The 19200-nt window shown below is 33.5% G+C and overlaps 2 protein-coding genes across 2 annotated transcripts in view; one reads left to right on the top strand and one right to left on the bottom strand.

Moving 5' to 3' along the window:
* Window positions 1-17143, top strand: LOC133188681 (cytochrome P450 3A5-like). The gene is made up of 14 exons (XM_061324187.1): window positions 1-119; window positions 2600-2696; window positions 4218-4270; window positions 4687-4783; window positions 6629-6755; window positions 7880-7967; window positions 8045-8199; window positions 11813-11937; window positions 12199-12280; window positions 12457-12638; window positions 15027-15115; window positions 15849-15986; window positions 16224-16386; window positions 16488-17143. The coding sequence occupies exons 1-14, from the start codon at window positions 64-66 to the stop codon at window positions 16566-16568; spliced, it is 1533 nt and encodes a 510-aa protein (XP_061180171.1). The 5' UTR covers window positions 1-63; the 3' UTR covers window positions 16569-17143.
* The window catches only part of LOC133188670 (uncharacterized), a 36013-nt gene continuing 33877 nt past the window's right edge, over window positions 17065-19200 (bottom strand). Inside the window, exon 12 of the mRNA XM_061324176.1 lies at window positions 17065-19186. Within this exon, the coding sequence (XP_061180160.1) occupies window positions 18513-19186 (674 nt within the window). The 3' untranslated portion in view covers window positions 17065-18512. The remainder of the gene's footprint in view (window positions 19187-19200) is intronic.

The following is a 19200-nucleotide window of genomic DNA, read 5'->3' as shown; positions in this document are numbered from 1 at the left end:
AACAGCCTGATAGCCAAGTGTACAAAGACCGACAGAATTAAACGGGGACATCAAGCGGAGAAAATGGTTTGGCTATATTTGCTGGGAATAATATGGGGCTTAATTTTAGCATTTGTAATGTAAGTAGATATTTTACACATTTTTGTGCTATTTTAATACAAAGGTGAATATACATTTATCAGGATTGCATATCAGCTTTTTAAGTATCGAGATCACGGTTTTAGCTCTTCGATATATATATATATATATATATATATATATATATATATATATATATATATATATATATATATATATATATATATATATATATATAGGAATACGCTTTTCCTTTTCATTACCTAAAAATTTTTAATTTTCTTAACAGATTTAATTAAGTACGTGTATAACAACCAACTCTGATTTTGTCTATGGTTTTTAATTTATCATGATACTGCTATCGAATTAATGCCATAGGTTACTTGGCAGATTTATTTTTGGGGACATTTTCATATCCAATGCTATCAGCTGATCAGTACTGGTCTTTTAACTCATTTATAGCCCCATTTTGTACGCTACATGGGTTTGGTTGACCTAATTCGACAAATAAGATCTTTTTAATGTCTGTCTGCATTGTTTAAAGAGAAAGATGCAGAGAAAGCCTGTATCGATAAATTGCTTGATGCCCATTTTTATTAAAACAACTTTTAGTCTTAAGTGACCAAGGACAAAATCGGTGACAAGTATGAATTACAGAATAACAAGGGAGAATAGTTTAATCGTAGGTTCTGAGAAGTGCTTTAAATCAACTTTACAAAAATGATAAGAAATTGTTTGTACAAGGTGAAAACATTATTATAGCCGATTAAACGTCCAAAAAATGTTTTTATTAAAACCTTTGTCAGTAAAGAAATTAGTTGTATATAAAGTGTACTCTAAGATATATTTGATCTGAATAGAAAGAATAATATTTTTCTTGTGTAAATGTAAAACAAATTCAAAACTTTCGATCTTCCTCTTATTTGGGACATGGGACAGCTGTGTATTATGCTCGCTGGTTTTTAAACCAGAAGAAGATGACAAAACATTTTTATACGATGTAATTTTTGAATTAAAAAAAAACAACAACATTATTTCAAAATCTTTTCATTCTTATGAACACGGGTCTAAAAGATTGACAATCGTGGTTTCATCAAGAAAAAGAGACGGTCATGTAATTGTACACCGTCCCTATCTCTACGTGAATGCATCATTGTGTAGGATTTAAAAGACTACACATTTAAGATGTAAAAGAGCGTGCCCCCTCCCGAGTGGGAAGAAAGTGCCCAAAATCCATTTATTATCTGTCACCTTTACGAAGTAGTATCTACATAATATATTCTACAACATTTTGAACCTCAAATAGGAAATAGGTGAATCACTTGCTAGACTTGTACTTAGTGTTTGTGGGAGGTTGCGCTATATTTTCGCTAATCCATTAGTTATCCACGAATTAATAATTAATTCAGAAGAAATCGAATAATTTGATGTATTATTAACGATTATTTAGCATTACTAAAACAATTACAATATACACACTATTCTTATCAATTAATCATCTAACAATCATATTACGCCAACAAAGACTTCCTGATCGTGTGGTCCTAGTTCAAGGTGTTTTCTTAATGAATCACATAACTCTGACGAGATCTTATGTTAATTAATGACAAAAAAAACTTAGAGATTGAATATGTATTGTGACAAAAAAAAAAATGAATTAACAACAAAGTTGTATGTATGGATACATTATCCATTTTATAATAATGTGGGGACTACATGTATCTTGAGGTTAAGATCTTGAGACAATAAATAGAACAAACAGTTTCCCATTTCTTTACTCTAAATGCACCCAGTACTAAAGTATTTTTACTGGGTCGATCGTGTTGACCTGATATTACGTTTAATAACGACAGCTTCAGAGGAGAATAAACCATTTTTAAGTAGAATGGATAAAAAAAGGGGGAAAAGCAATGCAAAAATCCCCAACTGCCAAAGGATTTAATGACCCCCCCCCAACAAGTTTCTCTGATTTTAAGGAATCTTTTAATTGCTAGCTACAGATGATAAAACAAACACGGTTTAAACACAGGTGCATAAAAAAAGAATCTTTTAATACTTCTGTTTAAAAAAGAAAAAAAAAGGTAAAGATAACGATCCGTGATCGAAAAACGAAACATAGGAATATAGTTATTTTTACAGAAGTTAATGAGGATAGGCTATCAAATGTTTCCAAGTTGATGAAATGATGAAGTAATGACGTTGAACATCTGTGAACGTGAAAATTTGAAATTGAAATGACTTACTAGTATTAATAGCGTTACACTGTATTTCAATTGACAGAATTTATACGAAAAATGATAAACTTATTTTTGTGCTTGGTCAAATGTGTACTTAAACAAGGTAACTAGACGGCAAAATAAATTCTCTTTCAACTTGTCTACTAGGTGGCCCGTCAGAGGATCTTGTTTTAATTTTATGCGTTATTAGGTTAATAATTCATACATACATATATAAACGCTTGTCTCTGAAAAAAAAAAATCTTTCGGTGAGAACTTATAAAATTTACCTGTTTATATTCCAGGTTTAGCAAGAGAAGGCACAGGTATTTTAAGCAACTGAATATCCCTGGCCCAGAACCTACTTTGTTTTTAGGAATCATCCCTTTAATCAAGAAAAAGGTATGAATAATCATATATTTACGTTTTTTTCAAACACCAAGCTCTGTTATATCTGGAAATCTTTACTTGAACTTCTATGTTTTTAGCTCACCTGAGCCGAAGGCTCAAGTGAGCTTTTCTGATCACATTTTGTCTGTAGTCCGTCTGTCCGTCCGTCTGTAAACTTTTCACATTTTCGACTTCTTCTCAAGAACCACTGGGCCAATTTCAACCAAACTTGCCACAAAGTATCCTTGGGTGAAGGGGATTTAAGTTTGTTCAAATGAAGGGCCACGCCCTCTTTCAAGGGGAGATAATAAAGAATTAGAGAAAAATTAATAGCATCTTTTAAAAATCTTCTTCTCAAGAACCACAAAGCCAGGGAAGATGAAACTCATGTGGAAGCATCCTCAGGTAGTGTAGATTCACATTTGTTCAAATCATGACACCCGGGGGTAGGGCGGGGCCACAGTGGAGGATCAAATTTTTACATAGAAATATATAGGAAAAACCTTTAAAAATCTTCTTCTCAAGAACAGCAAAGCCATGATGAGTCATATTTATATGGAAGCATCCTCAGGTAGTGTAGATTCAAGTTTGTTCAAATCATGACCCCCTGGAGTAGGGCGGGGCCACAATGGAGGATCAAAGTTTTACATAGAAATATATAGGAAAAAATTTTAAAAATCTTCTTCTCAGGAACAGCAAAGCCCAAATTGGTCATATTTATATGATAGCATCCTCAGGTAGTGTAGATTCAAATTTATTCAAGTCTTGACCCCCCAGGGGTAGGGCGGGGCCACAATGGAGGATCAAAGTTTTACGTAGAAATATATAGGAAAAATCTTTAAAAATCTTCTTCTCAGGAACAGCAAAGCCCTGATTGATCATATTTATGTGGAAGTATCCTCAGGTAGTGTAGATTCAAGTATGTTCAAATCATGACCCCCTGGGGATAGGGATGGGGCATAATGGGGGATCGAAAATTTTACATAGGAACATATAGGAAAATATCTTCTTCTCAAGAACTGAAAATCATGTTTAGTCATTTTGATATGGAAGCATCTTCAGGTAGTGTAGATTCAAATTTGTTCAAATGATGACCCCTGGGATAGGGAGGAGCCACAATGGGGGATCAAATTTTTACAAAGGAATATATGGGAATTTTTTTTTTAAAACTTCTCAAGTACAACAAAGCCATTTGTTATATTGACATGGAAGCATCATCAGGAAGTTTAAAATTCAACCCCCCCCCCCCCTTAATCTTTTCAATACTGAACTGATTTGTGCTTTTGCCTTGCCAATGTGCTCAGGTGAGCGATGTGGCCCATGGGCCTCTTGTCTAGTTTTTAAGTTGCTTTTAAACTGACTATTCTCTATTATTGACTAATAATTTAATTATTAGATTTTTACCGTTTGTAATATGGCCTCAACAGTGTTTTGTTAAATTTTGTGAAAAATTGCAGCAGGATTTATTTGTATATTTTTTCTTATCTTTATACATAAACTAATCATGAATACAGTTAAGATTTTTTTTTATAGGGGATTGCTAAAACAGATTTGGAATTGGTATCAAAATACGGAAAAATTGTCGGGTATGCATGTAAATCAAGTATGTGTATATTCAGTTATTAATATTGCTTCGTCCGTGCAACAAAATTGTTGAAGATCCATATTTTCTTCAGCATTTTGAACTTTCTCATCTCTCTGTGCAGAAAAGAGTAACTACAGTTTGGGGTCCTTTGCATGGTCTGTAATGTTGTTCAGTCAGATCTTCGGACTTCTAAAGGACAAGATATAATTTTGTATTGTTTTAGTTAGCTTGATTTTGAGGCGTACTTGTAGATGTACTTTGCCGTACAAGAACACTTAAGTTAACCTACTAACTTACTGCAAGCTATCATAAATTTGATGAAAGTAGCATAAGCATTTATTACCATCATAGCCTGTTGTCTTTCTACAATCTTATTTTAAATGCAGTGCTTTATTTTTTTCCTTTCTCTTTTTTTAGCATTTATGTTGGACACAAACCTTCTTTATTGACGAGTGATGCTGACTTTATTCACGAAGTTTGTGTAAAAAAGTTCAACTGCTTCAGAAACAGAGCGGTAGGAATCTACGATGTAAAAAAAAATCTTGATTATCCTGTAAATTCATGGCCGTAGGAACCGGGGGGGGGGCGTGCCCCCCCCCCCCCCCAATAATTTAGCCGATGTATATACTACTTTAGAAAACATGTCTACTTTATGCTTGTGCCCCCTCAAAAATAACGTCTGATGACCTTTTTTTTTTTTTGGTAGTTGACAGTGCTCCCCCAACTGAAAATGTATGGTTGTGCCCCCTCAAAGTGAATTTGCTTCCTACGGGCCTGAAATTACAAATATTCTGCGAAAGTTCATTAATGAGGATAGGTTGATAAATAAAAGAAAACCCAAGAAACTGACAGACTGAGGGTTCGATCGCTTTTAGAAGGAGGAAAAGGCTTTACAGATTCGTATTTCTATAAGACGACAGGTGTTATGCATGCGTTTGTCTATAGAAAACCTGTGCAATTTTTGAATTCTCAAAACAGTTGTTTTCATAAACAAAGAAAAAGGTCCATTCATCTTACAATTCATTCTAAAAATACTTCTTCAGTTAGGAACGTTTTCAGTAATATACATGTACCTCTTCATATAGAGAAATTTCATTTAAAACAGGATATATTTTTAAAAAAAATGAAAATGGCGTATCTTCAAGATAGGAGGTAAACTTTCTTCAAGGTTATTTCTCCTTTTTTGATATAGATACATCCTGAAGAAGAACAAATCTATCTATAGACTAAGCATGAAATATGTAGAGATAACGAACAGTATCTGTTATTAGTCCCCTACCGGTGAAACCGGAGGGGACTATAGGTTTCCTCTGAGTCTGTCCGTCCGTCTGTCCGTCCGTCTGTCTGTCTGTCTGTCCGTCTGTCTGTCTGTCTGTCCCTCTGTCTGTCTGTCAGTCTGTCCCACTTGGTTTTCCGCACTTTTTTCCTAAACGCTTGCAGATATTGAGCTGATTTTTGGTATGTAAGTGTATCTTGATGAGTTACAGATCAACTTTGCATTTCGTTCCGCTTCATTGATTTTTGACGGAATTACGGCCTTTTCAATTTTTACGGGTTTTCCGCAATTTTCTTCTAAACGCTTGTAGATATTGAGCTGATTTTTGGTATGTGGCTTTAACTTGATTAGTTATAGATCAAGTTTGCATTTCGTCCCGCTTCATTAATTTTTGACGGAATTATGGCATTTTCAATTTTTAACGGGAACGGAACCAGATTACACTTGCCGGTAGGGGACTAGTATTGCTAATGCAATACTCTCAGAATGCTTGTTAAAAGAGAGAAACCTTGTATGGAGAATGAGAATAAAATGACATGACTTGCTAATAATCAAGTATTACAGTACAATGCAATTGATGCATGGCAGTGAAAAAAAAAATTCACTGAAATGATTAAAACATTAGCATAGAATTCTAAATATGCAGTAAGTTGCGCTGAATTTGCCTACATTTTTGTACATCCTAAATACTAATGTTTGGGAAAAAACAGCTTGTGTTTGACATACTTAAAAAGCATTGAAGTCATTTCTATGTGAAAGTAGGGAGATAAGGTATTCTCATTCAAAAGGGTGCTTTGAGTTCTGCTTTGTTTTTGTCCAGTATTCATGTCTCCATATTCTTTTCAAATTTGAAGCAAATATGTTTGATTGCTCAAAAAGTTTTCCAAACATGTCCATTTTTGCTAGTCTGTAGTGGAAGTATCAAACAAATCCTACCCTGCTGTTAAAATAGGCGAATAAGCATGTAAGAAGGCGTTAAAAATAAAGTCTGTCAATTCTGTTTGTGTTTTAAAGTATTATGAACTTAGGCTGTACTCTGCTGTCAGCTTTTACTCAATGATGTCTATTTTATGCATGTTTTAGAGTATTATGAACCTAGGCTGTACTCTGCAATCAGCTGTGGCGTTGGCAAAGGATGAGAAGTGGGAGATTCTTCGCAGGAGATTGGCGCCGTTATTTTGTCCCGCAAAACTCCAAAAATCAGGTGTAAGTAACGGAAGACTAGAAAGTAATAGACTTAATACATACCATTTTTTATTCAGTGTACTTTTTTCCGTTTTGGATTGAATGCTAAAGGGGTGTTTAGAATATTACAGCTATAGAGAATAAGGTTAATACAGAATCGAATTATTATTGTTAGAATAGATCATTTTTCTTTGATGGCATTTCTCATTTTAAATATATCAGAGAAATATCAAAATATAATAACTAAAAATTAACACACATACATTAAGAATGAAGTCTTGTTAGGGAATTTTTTATACATATCCCAATTATTGTATAACAAGTAAGGGCAGAAAATGAGTACATGTAAGTGTGCTTATGCTTTGGTACGTGTAATAAATAAATAATCATGAGATTCAAGTGCTGAAATGTGTGATAATGAAATTTATAATGTATTCTGAAATTCCGCAAACTATGTAGGCTGTCTTGTCGTCATTCAGAAAATTTATGCAATATTGATAAATTCATACATGAACTCTGTATCGCAATTTTTTTTTTATAATGGATCCCGCTCTGATTTTGTTGTTCATAGACTTGACAATCCTTTCCCTAATCTACCGCCCAGATACAATGTTTAATGTCAACCATCACATAGTGTTTTCAAAAGGAATTTGATTACTAGTCGATAACGTTGACCCCTTTTTCTTTCGAAATACGAATTTCTTTGTTGATATGATTTTAAGGGAGAGAGGAAAAAACCGGGAGTTTTATGTAGAATTTAACCTAGATTCATTGTTGCTCACTCGTAAATGCCTTGCTTAAAAAGAAAAGAATTTTTTTAGGCAACAATTCTACAACAACTCATGAAATAAAAGTTTTTTTTCTTGCATGCTAATAAACATGTTATACAATTATCCTCACTGAGGCCAGTGAACATATTGTGATTTTGGTATCACTAAATTTATCATTGATTATCATTCACCAAGAATTTAATGAATTCATATATCTCTAAAACAGCCCTACTTATTTTTTTTTTTTTATCTAATTACATATAAAATCAAAATAATATGCGTAAATGAATAACATTCAAATTTTTAAAAAAGAAAAATGGAGAATGTAATCCGCCAACCATGACAATTGAAGATAAATCCGGCTTTCTTTTGCAGGTAGTAACCATCGTAAATGAGTGTGCAGAAGAATTGGTAGATCACGTGAAGGAATTGACCCTGGCCAATAAACATGGCTTCGATTTTTACGAGTAAGTCTTCGAAATCGTTTATTGACATTCTTTTTGATATTAAATAAATGGTATAACAACTACAACCTCGTTTACAGAGCATGTGCATATTTTTCAATGGACGTTCTGTGTACCTCCCTATTTGGACATCGTGTGACCAGTCATAAAAATCCTAATGAAGATTTTGTCAGAAAAATTGTTGAAGCATTTAAAGCTGGCAATAAAGATATTGTTAAGCCTGTAACACTGTGTGGTAAGATTTTCTATATCAATATGGAATTACATAAGAATATAAACCACCCATATGAGAAACAAGCCTATCACTGTCACCTTTTTTTCAGTACTTACCCTACTTTATTTACAAATGTTGCATACAAAATTCCTCTCAACAATAACTATTTCTGTTATTATCAACATTTATTTAAGGATGTTGTTGACTAAAATGTCAGATTCCAAACAAATTCTAGTAAAGGCAATTGTATAGATCTGTTTACTATATTTTGTTGGAAATTCTAGATATGGAAAATAATTGTGCTCCTTTATTAGCTGACCTGCTTTTACTTGTATTTTATTATGATGCAGAATTTATTTTAAAAACTTTACAAACTACATGAGAAGAAGAAAACTCTTGCTTTGGCTTTGTATTCGACATTTCGATATATCCAATTAACAGTATTCTCATTCATATGTCGATATATCCCACTGAACTGAAAGTGAAAGTATTACAGTCTGTAACATAATGACTTAAGTGGCCAACTAACAGCTAAACTATATGACAGATGTAATAACTTCAGCTTTTCCATCGTCAACTTCCCCTATTTATGTAGCAAAATTTTAATGTCACCTGTATGGTGTTTACATCTCCAAACCGATTCGGTACTCAAGATCATGTTCTGAGGAGGATCAATTTTTAAACGAAGGCAAATTACTGACAAATAAATTGATGTTGGCTTTTCAAAACAAAAAAAAACCAAAAAAAAAAACCAAAAAAAAAAAAAAAAAAAATCAGCATTTTATGGAATTCCATATACGACAGCCAACTGCTTACTGCCAGCTGCTCACTGCTTACTGCCAGCTGCTCACTGCTTACTGCCAACTGCCACACATATTTGAATAAATTTTCATTTTTCTATTGATATTTATGTGAATTTTCATAAAACCAGGCGCGGATCCAGGATTTTTTTTTACAGGAGGGGTCCACCCCAGTAAAAAAAATCCAACCCAGCAATTTCTTGACAAAAAAAAAAACAAACAAACAAACAAACAAAAAAAAAAAAAACGTAAACTCCTTCCCTAAACGTAAAAAACCTATTTCGGCGAAGGGAAGGGAGGGGTTGACATCTTATGCTTCAAATCTATGACTTTTCATATCAACTTAACACGGATCCACGTTTTTTAGGAGGGGGGTTCCAAGGTCACCAAGGCATTTAGTTGGTTTAGTATATACATTAAATAACTCTACAAATTCCAGGGGTGGTCCGGACACCCACCCACCCCTCCCACCGCCCCCTCTAGATCCGTGTATGTAAAACATAACTTATTTGGGAAAACAAAGATATAGATCTTTAATTTGAGAAAGTATTTCACTATAGAAATTAACGGAAAATGGAAATTTATTTTCAAAACATCTTCCCCCGCGAAACAACAGATCCTTTTTTTCAGTTTTTATTCATTCCAAAGGTTTTGTTGTCTCACGGGGGGGGGGGGGGGGGGCACGTGTTTTTTGAAGATTAAAAACAGGAAAATAGTCATTTTATTACCAATTTCAAATGAGATCACAAATAAAAAATGTACTTTATCACTTTATCAATCTCATATGTTAAATTTTACATACGTTAAATAATTTTTAAAACCAGTGACAAAAAGTTAATTGCTCTTATTTACAACTCCTTTCATAAGGGGGTACAAAATGTCATCTTTTGAAATCAGGCTGAAAACATCACCATTTTCAAATACTCATGAAAATGAAATGGATAAATGACTCTTAAATCTCACCGTATGTTTTAACTTATGTAAAATTTATCATTTGAGATTGATAAAGTGATAAAGTACATTTTTTTAATTTGTGATCTCATTTAAAATTGGTAATAAAATGACTATTTTCATGTTTTTAATCTTTAAACACGTGCCCCGTCCCCCCCCCCCCCCCCCGTGAGACATCAAAACCTTTGGAATGAATAAAAACTGAAAAAAAGGATCTGTTGTTTCGCGGGGGAAGATGTTTTGAAAATAAAGTTCCATTTTCCGTTAATTTCTATAGTGAAATATTTTCTCAAATTAAAGATCTATATCTCTTTATTTTCCCAAATAAGTTATGTTTTACATACATGGATCTAGAGGGGGGGGGGTCGTTGGGAGGGGGGGGTCCGGACCACCCCCTGGAATTTGTAGAGTTATTTAATGTATAGACCTATACTAAACCAACTAAAAGTGACCTTGGACTCCCGCCCCCCCCCCCCCCCCCCCTAGAAAACGCGGATCCGTGTTAAGTTGATATGAAAAGTCATAGATAATATGAAGCATAAGATGTTAACCCCCCCCCCCCCCCCCCCCGGCCGAAATAGGTTTTTCACGTATAGGAAAGGAGTTTACGTTTTTGTTTTTGTTGTTTTGTTGGTTTTTTTTTGGTCAAGAAATTTCTGGGTTGGATTTTCTTTTAATGGGGTGGGCCCCTCCTGTAAAAAAAATCCTAGATCCGCGCCAGGTTTTATGAAAATTCACATAAATATCAATATAAATGTGAAAATTTATTCAAATATGTGTGGCAGTTGGCAGTAAGCAGTTGGCAGTAAGCAGTGAGCAGTTGGCAGTAAGCAGTTGGCTGTCGTATATGGAATTCCATAGTATTTATCAAATTATAAGGTCGATATAATGAGACAGTTTTTTTTAATATACAACCCATAGCTGGGTCGTATTTTGTTTGACATTTACCTGACTAATATTGAGGGTTGATGACGAGTGTATCTGGTCGACAGGGGATAGTTATTCCTTCTACCTCTGCAGTTATCACGGGTCCTTGCTTTTGCCCTGTTTACGATTTGTATTTGTTGGGGATTTATGAGATCGATCGCTGTTCATTGTCCTCACCTACTAGTATTTATATTATGCATTCCACACATATTCTCTATGTTTATGTCGTTGACAAACAAGTTGAAGAAACAAGAATATCAACAGAAACAAGTTGATGAAACAAGAATATCAACATTCTCGTTTAAAGTCATCATTTCTCATGTTTTATGGTCGATACAATGACCTTGTTGGCAAGTATACAATCTATCATCAAGTCAAATGCTGACTGATGTTTTTCATACTAATTGTTAGGCCATTATTTACACACTGAATTGTCTACGTAATTTTCCGGGTTTTCCCGATCATGTCAAGGAGCACACGGCGGATGTGACATGTCGGCAGGGGATGCTCACTCCTCCATGGCATCTGATCCCACCTCTAATGTTTCAGCTGTCCGCGTTTGCTCTGCTCCTGATTTGTATTGTTTAAATGGACTTATAAGTTTGAATACTGTTTGTTATCTCCATATTTCATTGTGGGGGGGGGGGGGGCTTCAATTTATACCTTGAACCTTACATTTCAGTTTTAAATAAACAGTTTTGAATTAAGTTGAAAATAGGTTATTACTAATTATGTATAATGTAGAAAATATTTAGAAAAAGTATTCTTTTTCCTTCTTTAACCATTATCTTGAGTCACACATTAAAATTGAAATATGATTATATATCGACGCTTAATTTTTAATTTTAAAGATTTAATGTGCTCAAAAATGTCTGCTAGATTATAAATGTAGCTTGTTGAATAACAAGGCATGATATTTTGTGGAAATAATCAGACTTGTATCTTATTTATAACAGCAATACTTCCTTGTTTGCGGCTCTGGTTCCAGTGTAGAAATTACAACCCTATATCCAAGGACACCAGGAAGTTTTTCATTGACCAGATGACGGCAGAGATAGAGAAGAGGGATAACCCAGTTAACGTGAGAACATAATAATATAGATTATGTAACTTTAAGGTATTTCAACAGTGTCCTTTGGCTTACACATAACTTAATTCATTCAGATACTGGTATACGGTTTCAATTATTTTGGCTACTTATCAAGGTAATCTGCGTGAAAAAGTTTAAATTGCCTCAGGGAATACAATTTTGAATGCATAGACGATGCAGTTAATACGTACGTTATCTTCATTTGTATATTGATGAGAAATAAATTTGAGAATTTTCTTTAAACCTTTGTAGAGATCGAATGACCTTCTACAAAGTATGCTGGAAGCCGACAGCAATTCAAACACCACTAGAGAAAGGAAGGGAAAAAATCTAGGTTTGATATTGAACCACTCCAAGTACCATCTATATCTATCTATTTATCTGTTTATCATAAGCATGCAACTGACTGTTTCCTTTGATGTATAAATACTGTCTTTGGCCAATGCGCCAAAGAAAAATATTTCTAATCTAATGCAAGTTCAACCTACTTGATTGACTTTGATGTTTCAGATCTAAGCATTTCCGACCTAACGGCTAATAGCTTATTCTTCGTCCTGTCCGGATACGAAACGGTGGCTAATGCACTAGCACTGACAGTTTTATGTCTAGCAGTACATCCTGAATGCCAGAAGAAATTGATAAATGAAATCAGAGCATGTTTAAAAACGCCAAACTCTAATTGTCACAAAGAGGTGAGTTTTCTCAAAGTTGAAGTTCCTGCTATAAAACAGACTGATATGATATGATGTAGCTGTTTTTAATATAAATGGTATTTTTTCTTCCTTATCTTTCCTTTGGAATACTAGTATTATTTTAAAAAGTACAATACAAGCAGATTATGAAGCTGTATATTTCATAATTTTGTTAATATTATATTTAGTTTGTTTAGCACCTCTCGAAAAAAGTTAGTGGAACATAATTACATGGATATAGTACATTTTTATTTCGTGATAACCTATCCGTCTGCATTCTACTTATAGAAATTTTTTGAAATCACAATTCTTTTTCTCCAAAATCAAAAAAAAAAGTATGAGTTTTCAACACTTTATACAATCACTTCTTAAGACAGGCTTAAGACTAGATTTTTAGACATCTTAGACAATTGCTTCTTCAATAAAAATGGAACTCGGAATTTTTTATGTCTTGTGCTTGGCATGTAAAAAATTACTTCGCAAAAATGATTTTTAATTTTACACACAAGTACTCTGAAGTTGATAGTTAAAGGATTCTGGAGTTCCTCATTGAAAATACCTTTGTACAGTGCAGTCTTTGGAGACCATGTCTTTCAACAATCTGTTAGAATACGATAGACACTAAGTGTACTCCTTTATCATCAGCCGACCTGTTTTTTATATTCTTATGAAGAAATTTTATTCAGGAACTTGTATATAAGAAAAAGAAAGCTCTTGTTGTGGCTTTTAGATATATATCATGAACATTTTATCAATGAACAGTCGTTATTTTCATTTATATATTGACTATGTATATCAAAGTGAACTCGAAATAAAAGACCCACAGAGTGTGCCATATCTTCGATATTTGGATGATTTAGTGCCTATAGGTGTTTATGACCATGCAACCAGAACTAAACTACGTACATGTATATGGCAAACCGGATTACTTCAAGTTTTCCATCGTCAACTTATTCCTTCTTATGTAGTATTATTCCACTAACCTGCATTTGTTGTTATTCGGTACACAAAGTACGATCACTTATTAAACCGAGGTAGGCAAATGGCAAATAAGTTGATGTTATGGAACTTCATCACCCTTGTTTAAATTCAGCATTTTGCAAATTTCTTCGTTATAATGACTTTTTTTTGCTAATTGGTCATATTTTGACTGATATGTTTCATACTAATGACGTTTACTGATTTTTATTTGAAAATGAAAATAAGTACACAACTATATTATAGTCGTGTACTTATTTTCATTTTCAAATAAAAATAAGTAAACGACCCTAATTATTATGTCATTGTTTTTATACTTATTTCGACTAAGAATTACTCCGTTTACCGAAACAAATGACAATATAGAGGGCTTCCGATGGGTGTGACCGGTCGTCGGGGGGATGCTTACAGGCTGTACTCCTCCTAGGCATATGATATCACCTCTGGTGTTTTCTGCCCTGTTCACGATCGATTTGTTTTACAGGATTTATGAGATCTATCACTTTTCTTTATCTTCACCCTGTCCGTCATGGTTCACATTCTTATTTACAAACCAAAAATGTTGATAAAATTAAATTTTCACAAAAATCAAAATGTATCGGTATCTATAACCTCAAATCTTGCCTGGTTGTCTTTATTTAATCAATATGAAAATATTTCATAGTCTTGTCTTTGATTCCAAGGTTGTCTAGGCATTTTATTGCATACAGTTTACTTCAAAAGTAAATGTCATTCAGATTTTTTTAGTTCATGAATTTTTAAAACCATATCTCCTTAAACTAATAATCGATAATTGAATCATACTGTATCATTCTCAAAAGCTAACATCCTTTATTCTTTCAATTACAGACGCAAAGAATTCCATTCCATTTCAGTTTTTTTTTTAAAGATATTTTTTATAACACGTCGGACTACCTTCGATTTTCTATGTGATGTTTCAAATGATTTCTATGATAAAGTTGAATATCACGTTTCATGTAGATGTATGTTTCTAGAAAAAGAGAGCCGTCTGACCGACAGCAATTTTATTGATTTTCTTGTGTCATTTTGTTTCCATCTTAGGCCTGTCAATGTTGCAAGTTTAAAATATGCTGCCTTTTGCAAATAAAATATGAGAAGTTTCATAAGATTTATTAGGTTATTGTTTTTATACTAAATTGATTACGGATTTTTTCCGTCCACCTGATCAATATTTACGGTTCAAGGCGGATGTGACCTGTCGACAGGGGATGCCTACTCCTTCTAGGTACCTGATCCCACCTCTGGAATTTCCAGGAATGTGCGTTTTATGCCCAGATCACATACTTGTATTATTTGTAGTTTTTTTTTTTTTTTAGATCGATCACTGTTCGTTATCTTCATTCATATATTATAACTAATTAATTAACAACTCATAAAATTTCTTTCTAGAAGCTGTCAACTTGGGAAGATGTACAGAAGCTGAAATATTTACAACAATGTGTGAATGAGAGCCTTCGGTTGTTTCCACCATTTCTTAGGTACACGTTGGGATGTTTCTCCTGTATCATGTTAAAAATTAATTACAGTTGAACTTCAGTATCTCGAACACTGATATCTAGATCGAATACCACGGATATGTCGAAGTGATAAGGAAGTCCCAAACACTTATTCTTTTAAGTATTTTATATTGTATATCTTGAATCTTCGGATATCTCGAACTCGGTCTCATTGAGTTCGAGATAACGAGGTTTGACTGTATACTGGGTTTTTTTTATTCTGCTCAAACAAACCTTCCTTGTTCATTTCAACCAATATCATTTTACAGGCATACGTTTTTTAGCTTGTGGAGATATTATCATAAGACAACTTATAGATATTTTCATGACACACGTGAAACCTTAAGATTTGATCTCAGAATCTTCATCAAGGATTAGAATATTAAACAAGGCTGTGAAACACTAAACATAATTTGTATTTTACTACTAGAAAGTTATCTATTTCCTTTCAGGGCTTTTTGATCACGGGGGGACGGGATTTTGTTATTTGGCTTGTGGGTTCACAATCAAAAGATCACGTTCATGTATCTTGTTCTATCATGCCTTATATATAACTTGTTCAATTGACCTCAGACATTTTAGCGAATAAGAAGGGGAAAAATCCATTTCAGAATGAGACATTTAATTATTAGAAAATCTGCTTTACCATTTCTCTGAATACTAATGATGATACACAAATATTTAATTCCCTCTTATTTTCCTGCTTTTCATTCAGATTTAATAGAACCACAAATACAGAAATTGTTATCAATGGAATAAGTATACCGGAGGGAATGGATGTCACAGTGTCTACATATGCACTGCATCATGATCCCGATGTCTGGTCAGAACCAGAGAAATTCGATCCCGAGAGGTACTTAAAATAGATGGCTACCAGAACAGATTGGGCCTTAATGTTAACAATATGACAGAGCAAAATATGAGATTCAAATTAGAGTGTAAAATCAACAATTGTTTATTGCATTTTAACTGTATTTTTTAAAAAAAAAATGGTGTTTGTGATGGAGTAGTCAAATCTTGTTCCTAAAAAAGTGATATATGATATCTTCAATAAAAGTCTCATAAATAACCCTTAATATTCTTAACTTAGGTTTTCAGAAGAACGGTTCCCATTATCACACCTCAGCCACTTTCTACCGTTTGGACTTGGTCCAAGAGACTGTTTTGGGAAGGATTTTGCTATTCTGGAAGTCAAATTAGCTTTAGTTTCTTTATTACAGCAGTATGAAGTTTCCACTCTTCCTGACACCGAGGCAAGTATTGAATAATGTGATGCAATAAAAGAATTTTTCGATAGAGCTAAATTTCGTGACGATTCTTAATCATTGATTGCTTCATTTATATTCCATTTTAGTTTCCACCAGTTTTAGAAAAGGGCAACTTTTCCAAAGCAGAAAATGGAATTTGGCTGAAATTTTCAGAACGTAGGCAATAAAGGAGAGTAGACCATAATTAATAGGAATATTAAAACATTGACTTGAATCACAAAACTGTAAATTCGAGTTAATGAGACGGAAAAGTTTTAAATCGAAAAGATTTTTGTTGGAGATTAGTTCTCAAAACCAAAGGGCCAACAGAGAATTTTAATCATCTTGAAATACACACAGAGCATTTTGGAGAAAATAAAGAAGTGTGGAATAGAAATAGCATGACGGAAATCCATCATGATGCAAATCCGATGTTTCTCATTAATGGCTAGTGAATGAACGTGCAATAACCTTTCATTAACTTTTTTAATACACAATACTTTTGCCAGAGTTCACGAAGGAGAGTTCACATACTAGTTAATGAGACCAGGAATCATAGATTTATCAGACAGAATCACAGATCGATGTGGCCAGTACATCAATTCTAGGAATGCCCATCTAAAAGATACATAATTAATGATCTATATCCCTTCTCTATTTTTAAAAGATATTATAAGACCATCCTAAAGAAAACCAATTTTATTCAGCAATAACACGAACAGAATGGAATGCAATATAACTAAAATAAAATATTAACAATACATGACATGAATTCGAATATTAAGATATTTACACTTAAATCGTAATAAGTTATATATGTATAATAAACAACAACACAATTGCTAGAGTTAGGTACATATAATTATGGGTTCAATGGATAAAGCCAATGATCTATATATCTATTAGATACCTTTAAAAGGTATGTTACAAAGTATCATCATACAAGTTTGCTTATAAGCTATAACTTGAACCTAAATGTTAAACTACTGCATGAGCTAATTCATCAGATTTTAACAAGCAGTTTGGGTATTTTCTTGAGTATACGGGTATTTTCTTGAGTATACGTGCTTGGGTCAATGCAAGCTACCTAAATGATAAAATTGTCATGAAGTATTATTTTATAGGTAAATTGTAAGGTAGTTTCTTGTAATAATACATATGCTGTGTTCATTTCTGTTTGATGGGCTCGAAAATAAAAGTCACACCAATAACAGATTTTGTGAGCTTTATAACCGAGATATGTAATAACCTAGTTGTACAGTTGTAGTTACAATGTTGTTTGTACATGTAAGTAATATTCAATATAAGAAAGCTCTGGGAGTATGACTGGTTAAATGTCGTTAAGAAGGAAAACTTTCTACTCCATGTAAATGAATGCAATGCACTGAAAATGGGAAAAGCGAAATATATATCTAAAAGAATATGTACACTGAGATTGAACACTGAAAGCAAATTGTGACTTCAATTACCCTTTTTGAACCAAGAAAACTTAACAGTGCTAGAAAATGCAAAATACTGCACATTCCAAGTTTCATCAATCTATAAACTATTCCTTTGGGAAAAAGGAATAAAATTGATATTCTTTTGCCGAGTTTGTTTATAAACAATAGGTCGAATATCATAAGTCTACTCAAGAAGTTTTCACAACATTATGAATGTCACTTTTGGAGCTCCATTAATTTACTCTTTTTTTCTCTATCAAGTTGAAAGAATACTCCAAATATTGAAATATACTTTGAGTATTTCGCCTTTCAGTATTGCAATGTAAAGGGCATTGTACCAAAAACTGTAGAAATAAAAATGTATATAAACATCAATATATCGACGATTCTGTACATACAAATATGAATGTAGAATGATTTCTATTGCTTTTATACTTCAAATGAAAATAAGGACCATTTATACTCCTTAAACAACCTAAATCATCTCAATTGTAGATTTTTGAAACAAACTTGTTACGTTTGTCATCTTAATTTTGATTTAGTGTAATTCACATTGATCAAACAAATCCTTAAGTAGATCAAATCCTTTTGTGCACAGATTTTATAAATTGCTGAGTATTATTTCCAAGATATGAGAGGGAAAACTGAACAAAATAATGTTTTTGTTTAACACTGCGTTTGCAATACCTTTCAAACAATCACGTATTTCGATACGTCATTTTGTAAGTCTGCACACATTCCGTTCAGTGCCGGAAATAACCGAACTGTTGGTTCTGTTTTATGAAGATCTGATAGAAGAACCTCCACTTGTTCTACAGGGGCTGAAATAATTTGTCCATTTTGGACGTTTCTAACGTAGATTGCAAAAGACTTGGTTTCACCACCTTTTACACAACATCCAGCCAACCAAATGACGTCCGGGACATTTACATCATTTCCAATCGTTTTATTCTGAGATGGCACCCCTCCGGCTACAATATGTATATCAGGGGAGTTATTCTTCTTTCTTCTATGATGGTTCTCTACATTTTGGTCCAAGTTAACAACTCCACAAACATTGATGGCGTATTTTCTAACACTTTCTAACGCCTGTTTCCAAGCGCTGTAAATAGAGGCATGAATAGGGACAGTATTGGTCATCGAAAGGGTAGCGATCCGCTTTGCAACGTCACTTCCTGCTATCTCAGGAGCCAGTAGATATTGTAGCTGGTATGGCTGGTTCTCATAGTCAGACTCGATGGCCTGGTACTCCCCAAGCTGACATCTTTGTTCGAAGGTCATATCCTCGGTTGATACATACTGTAGTCCATTGGGCTCTCTCTTTCTTTTCAGACCGACATCCATTGGTTCAATTTTCTTAAGACCTGTAAGATTGTTC

Source organism: Saccostrea echinata, unplaced genomic scaffold, assembly GCF_033153115.1.
Source record: "Saccostrea echinata isolate AGI-Se365-2 ecotype Australia unplaced genomic scaffold, CSIRO_AGI_Sech_v1 ptg000001l, whole genome shotgun sequence".
Classification (NCBI taxonomy): Eukaryota; Metazoa; Mollusca; class Bivalvia; order Ostreida; family Ostreidae; genus Saccostrea; species Saccostrea echinata.
Note: the sequence above shows the minus strand (reverse complement) of the source record. Positions and strands in the feature narration are given on the sequence as shown.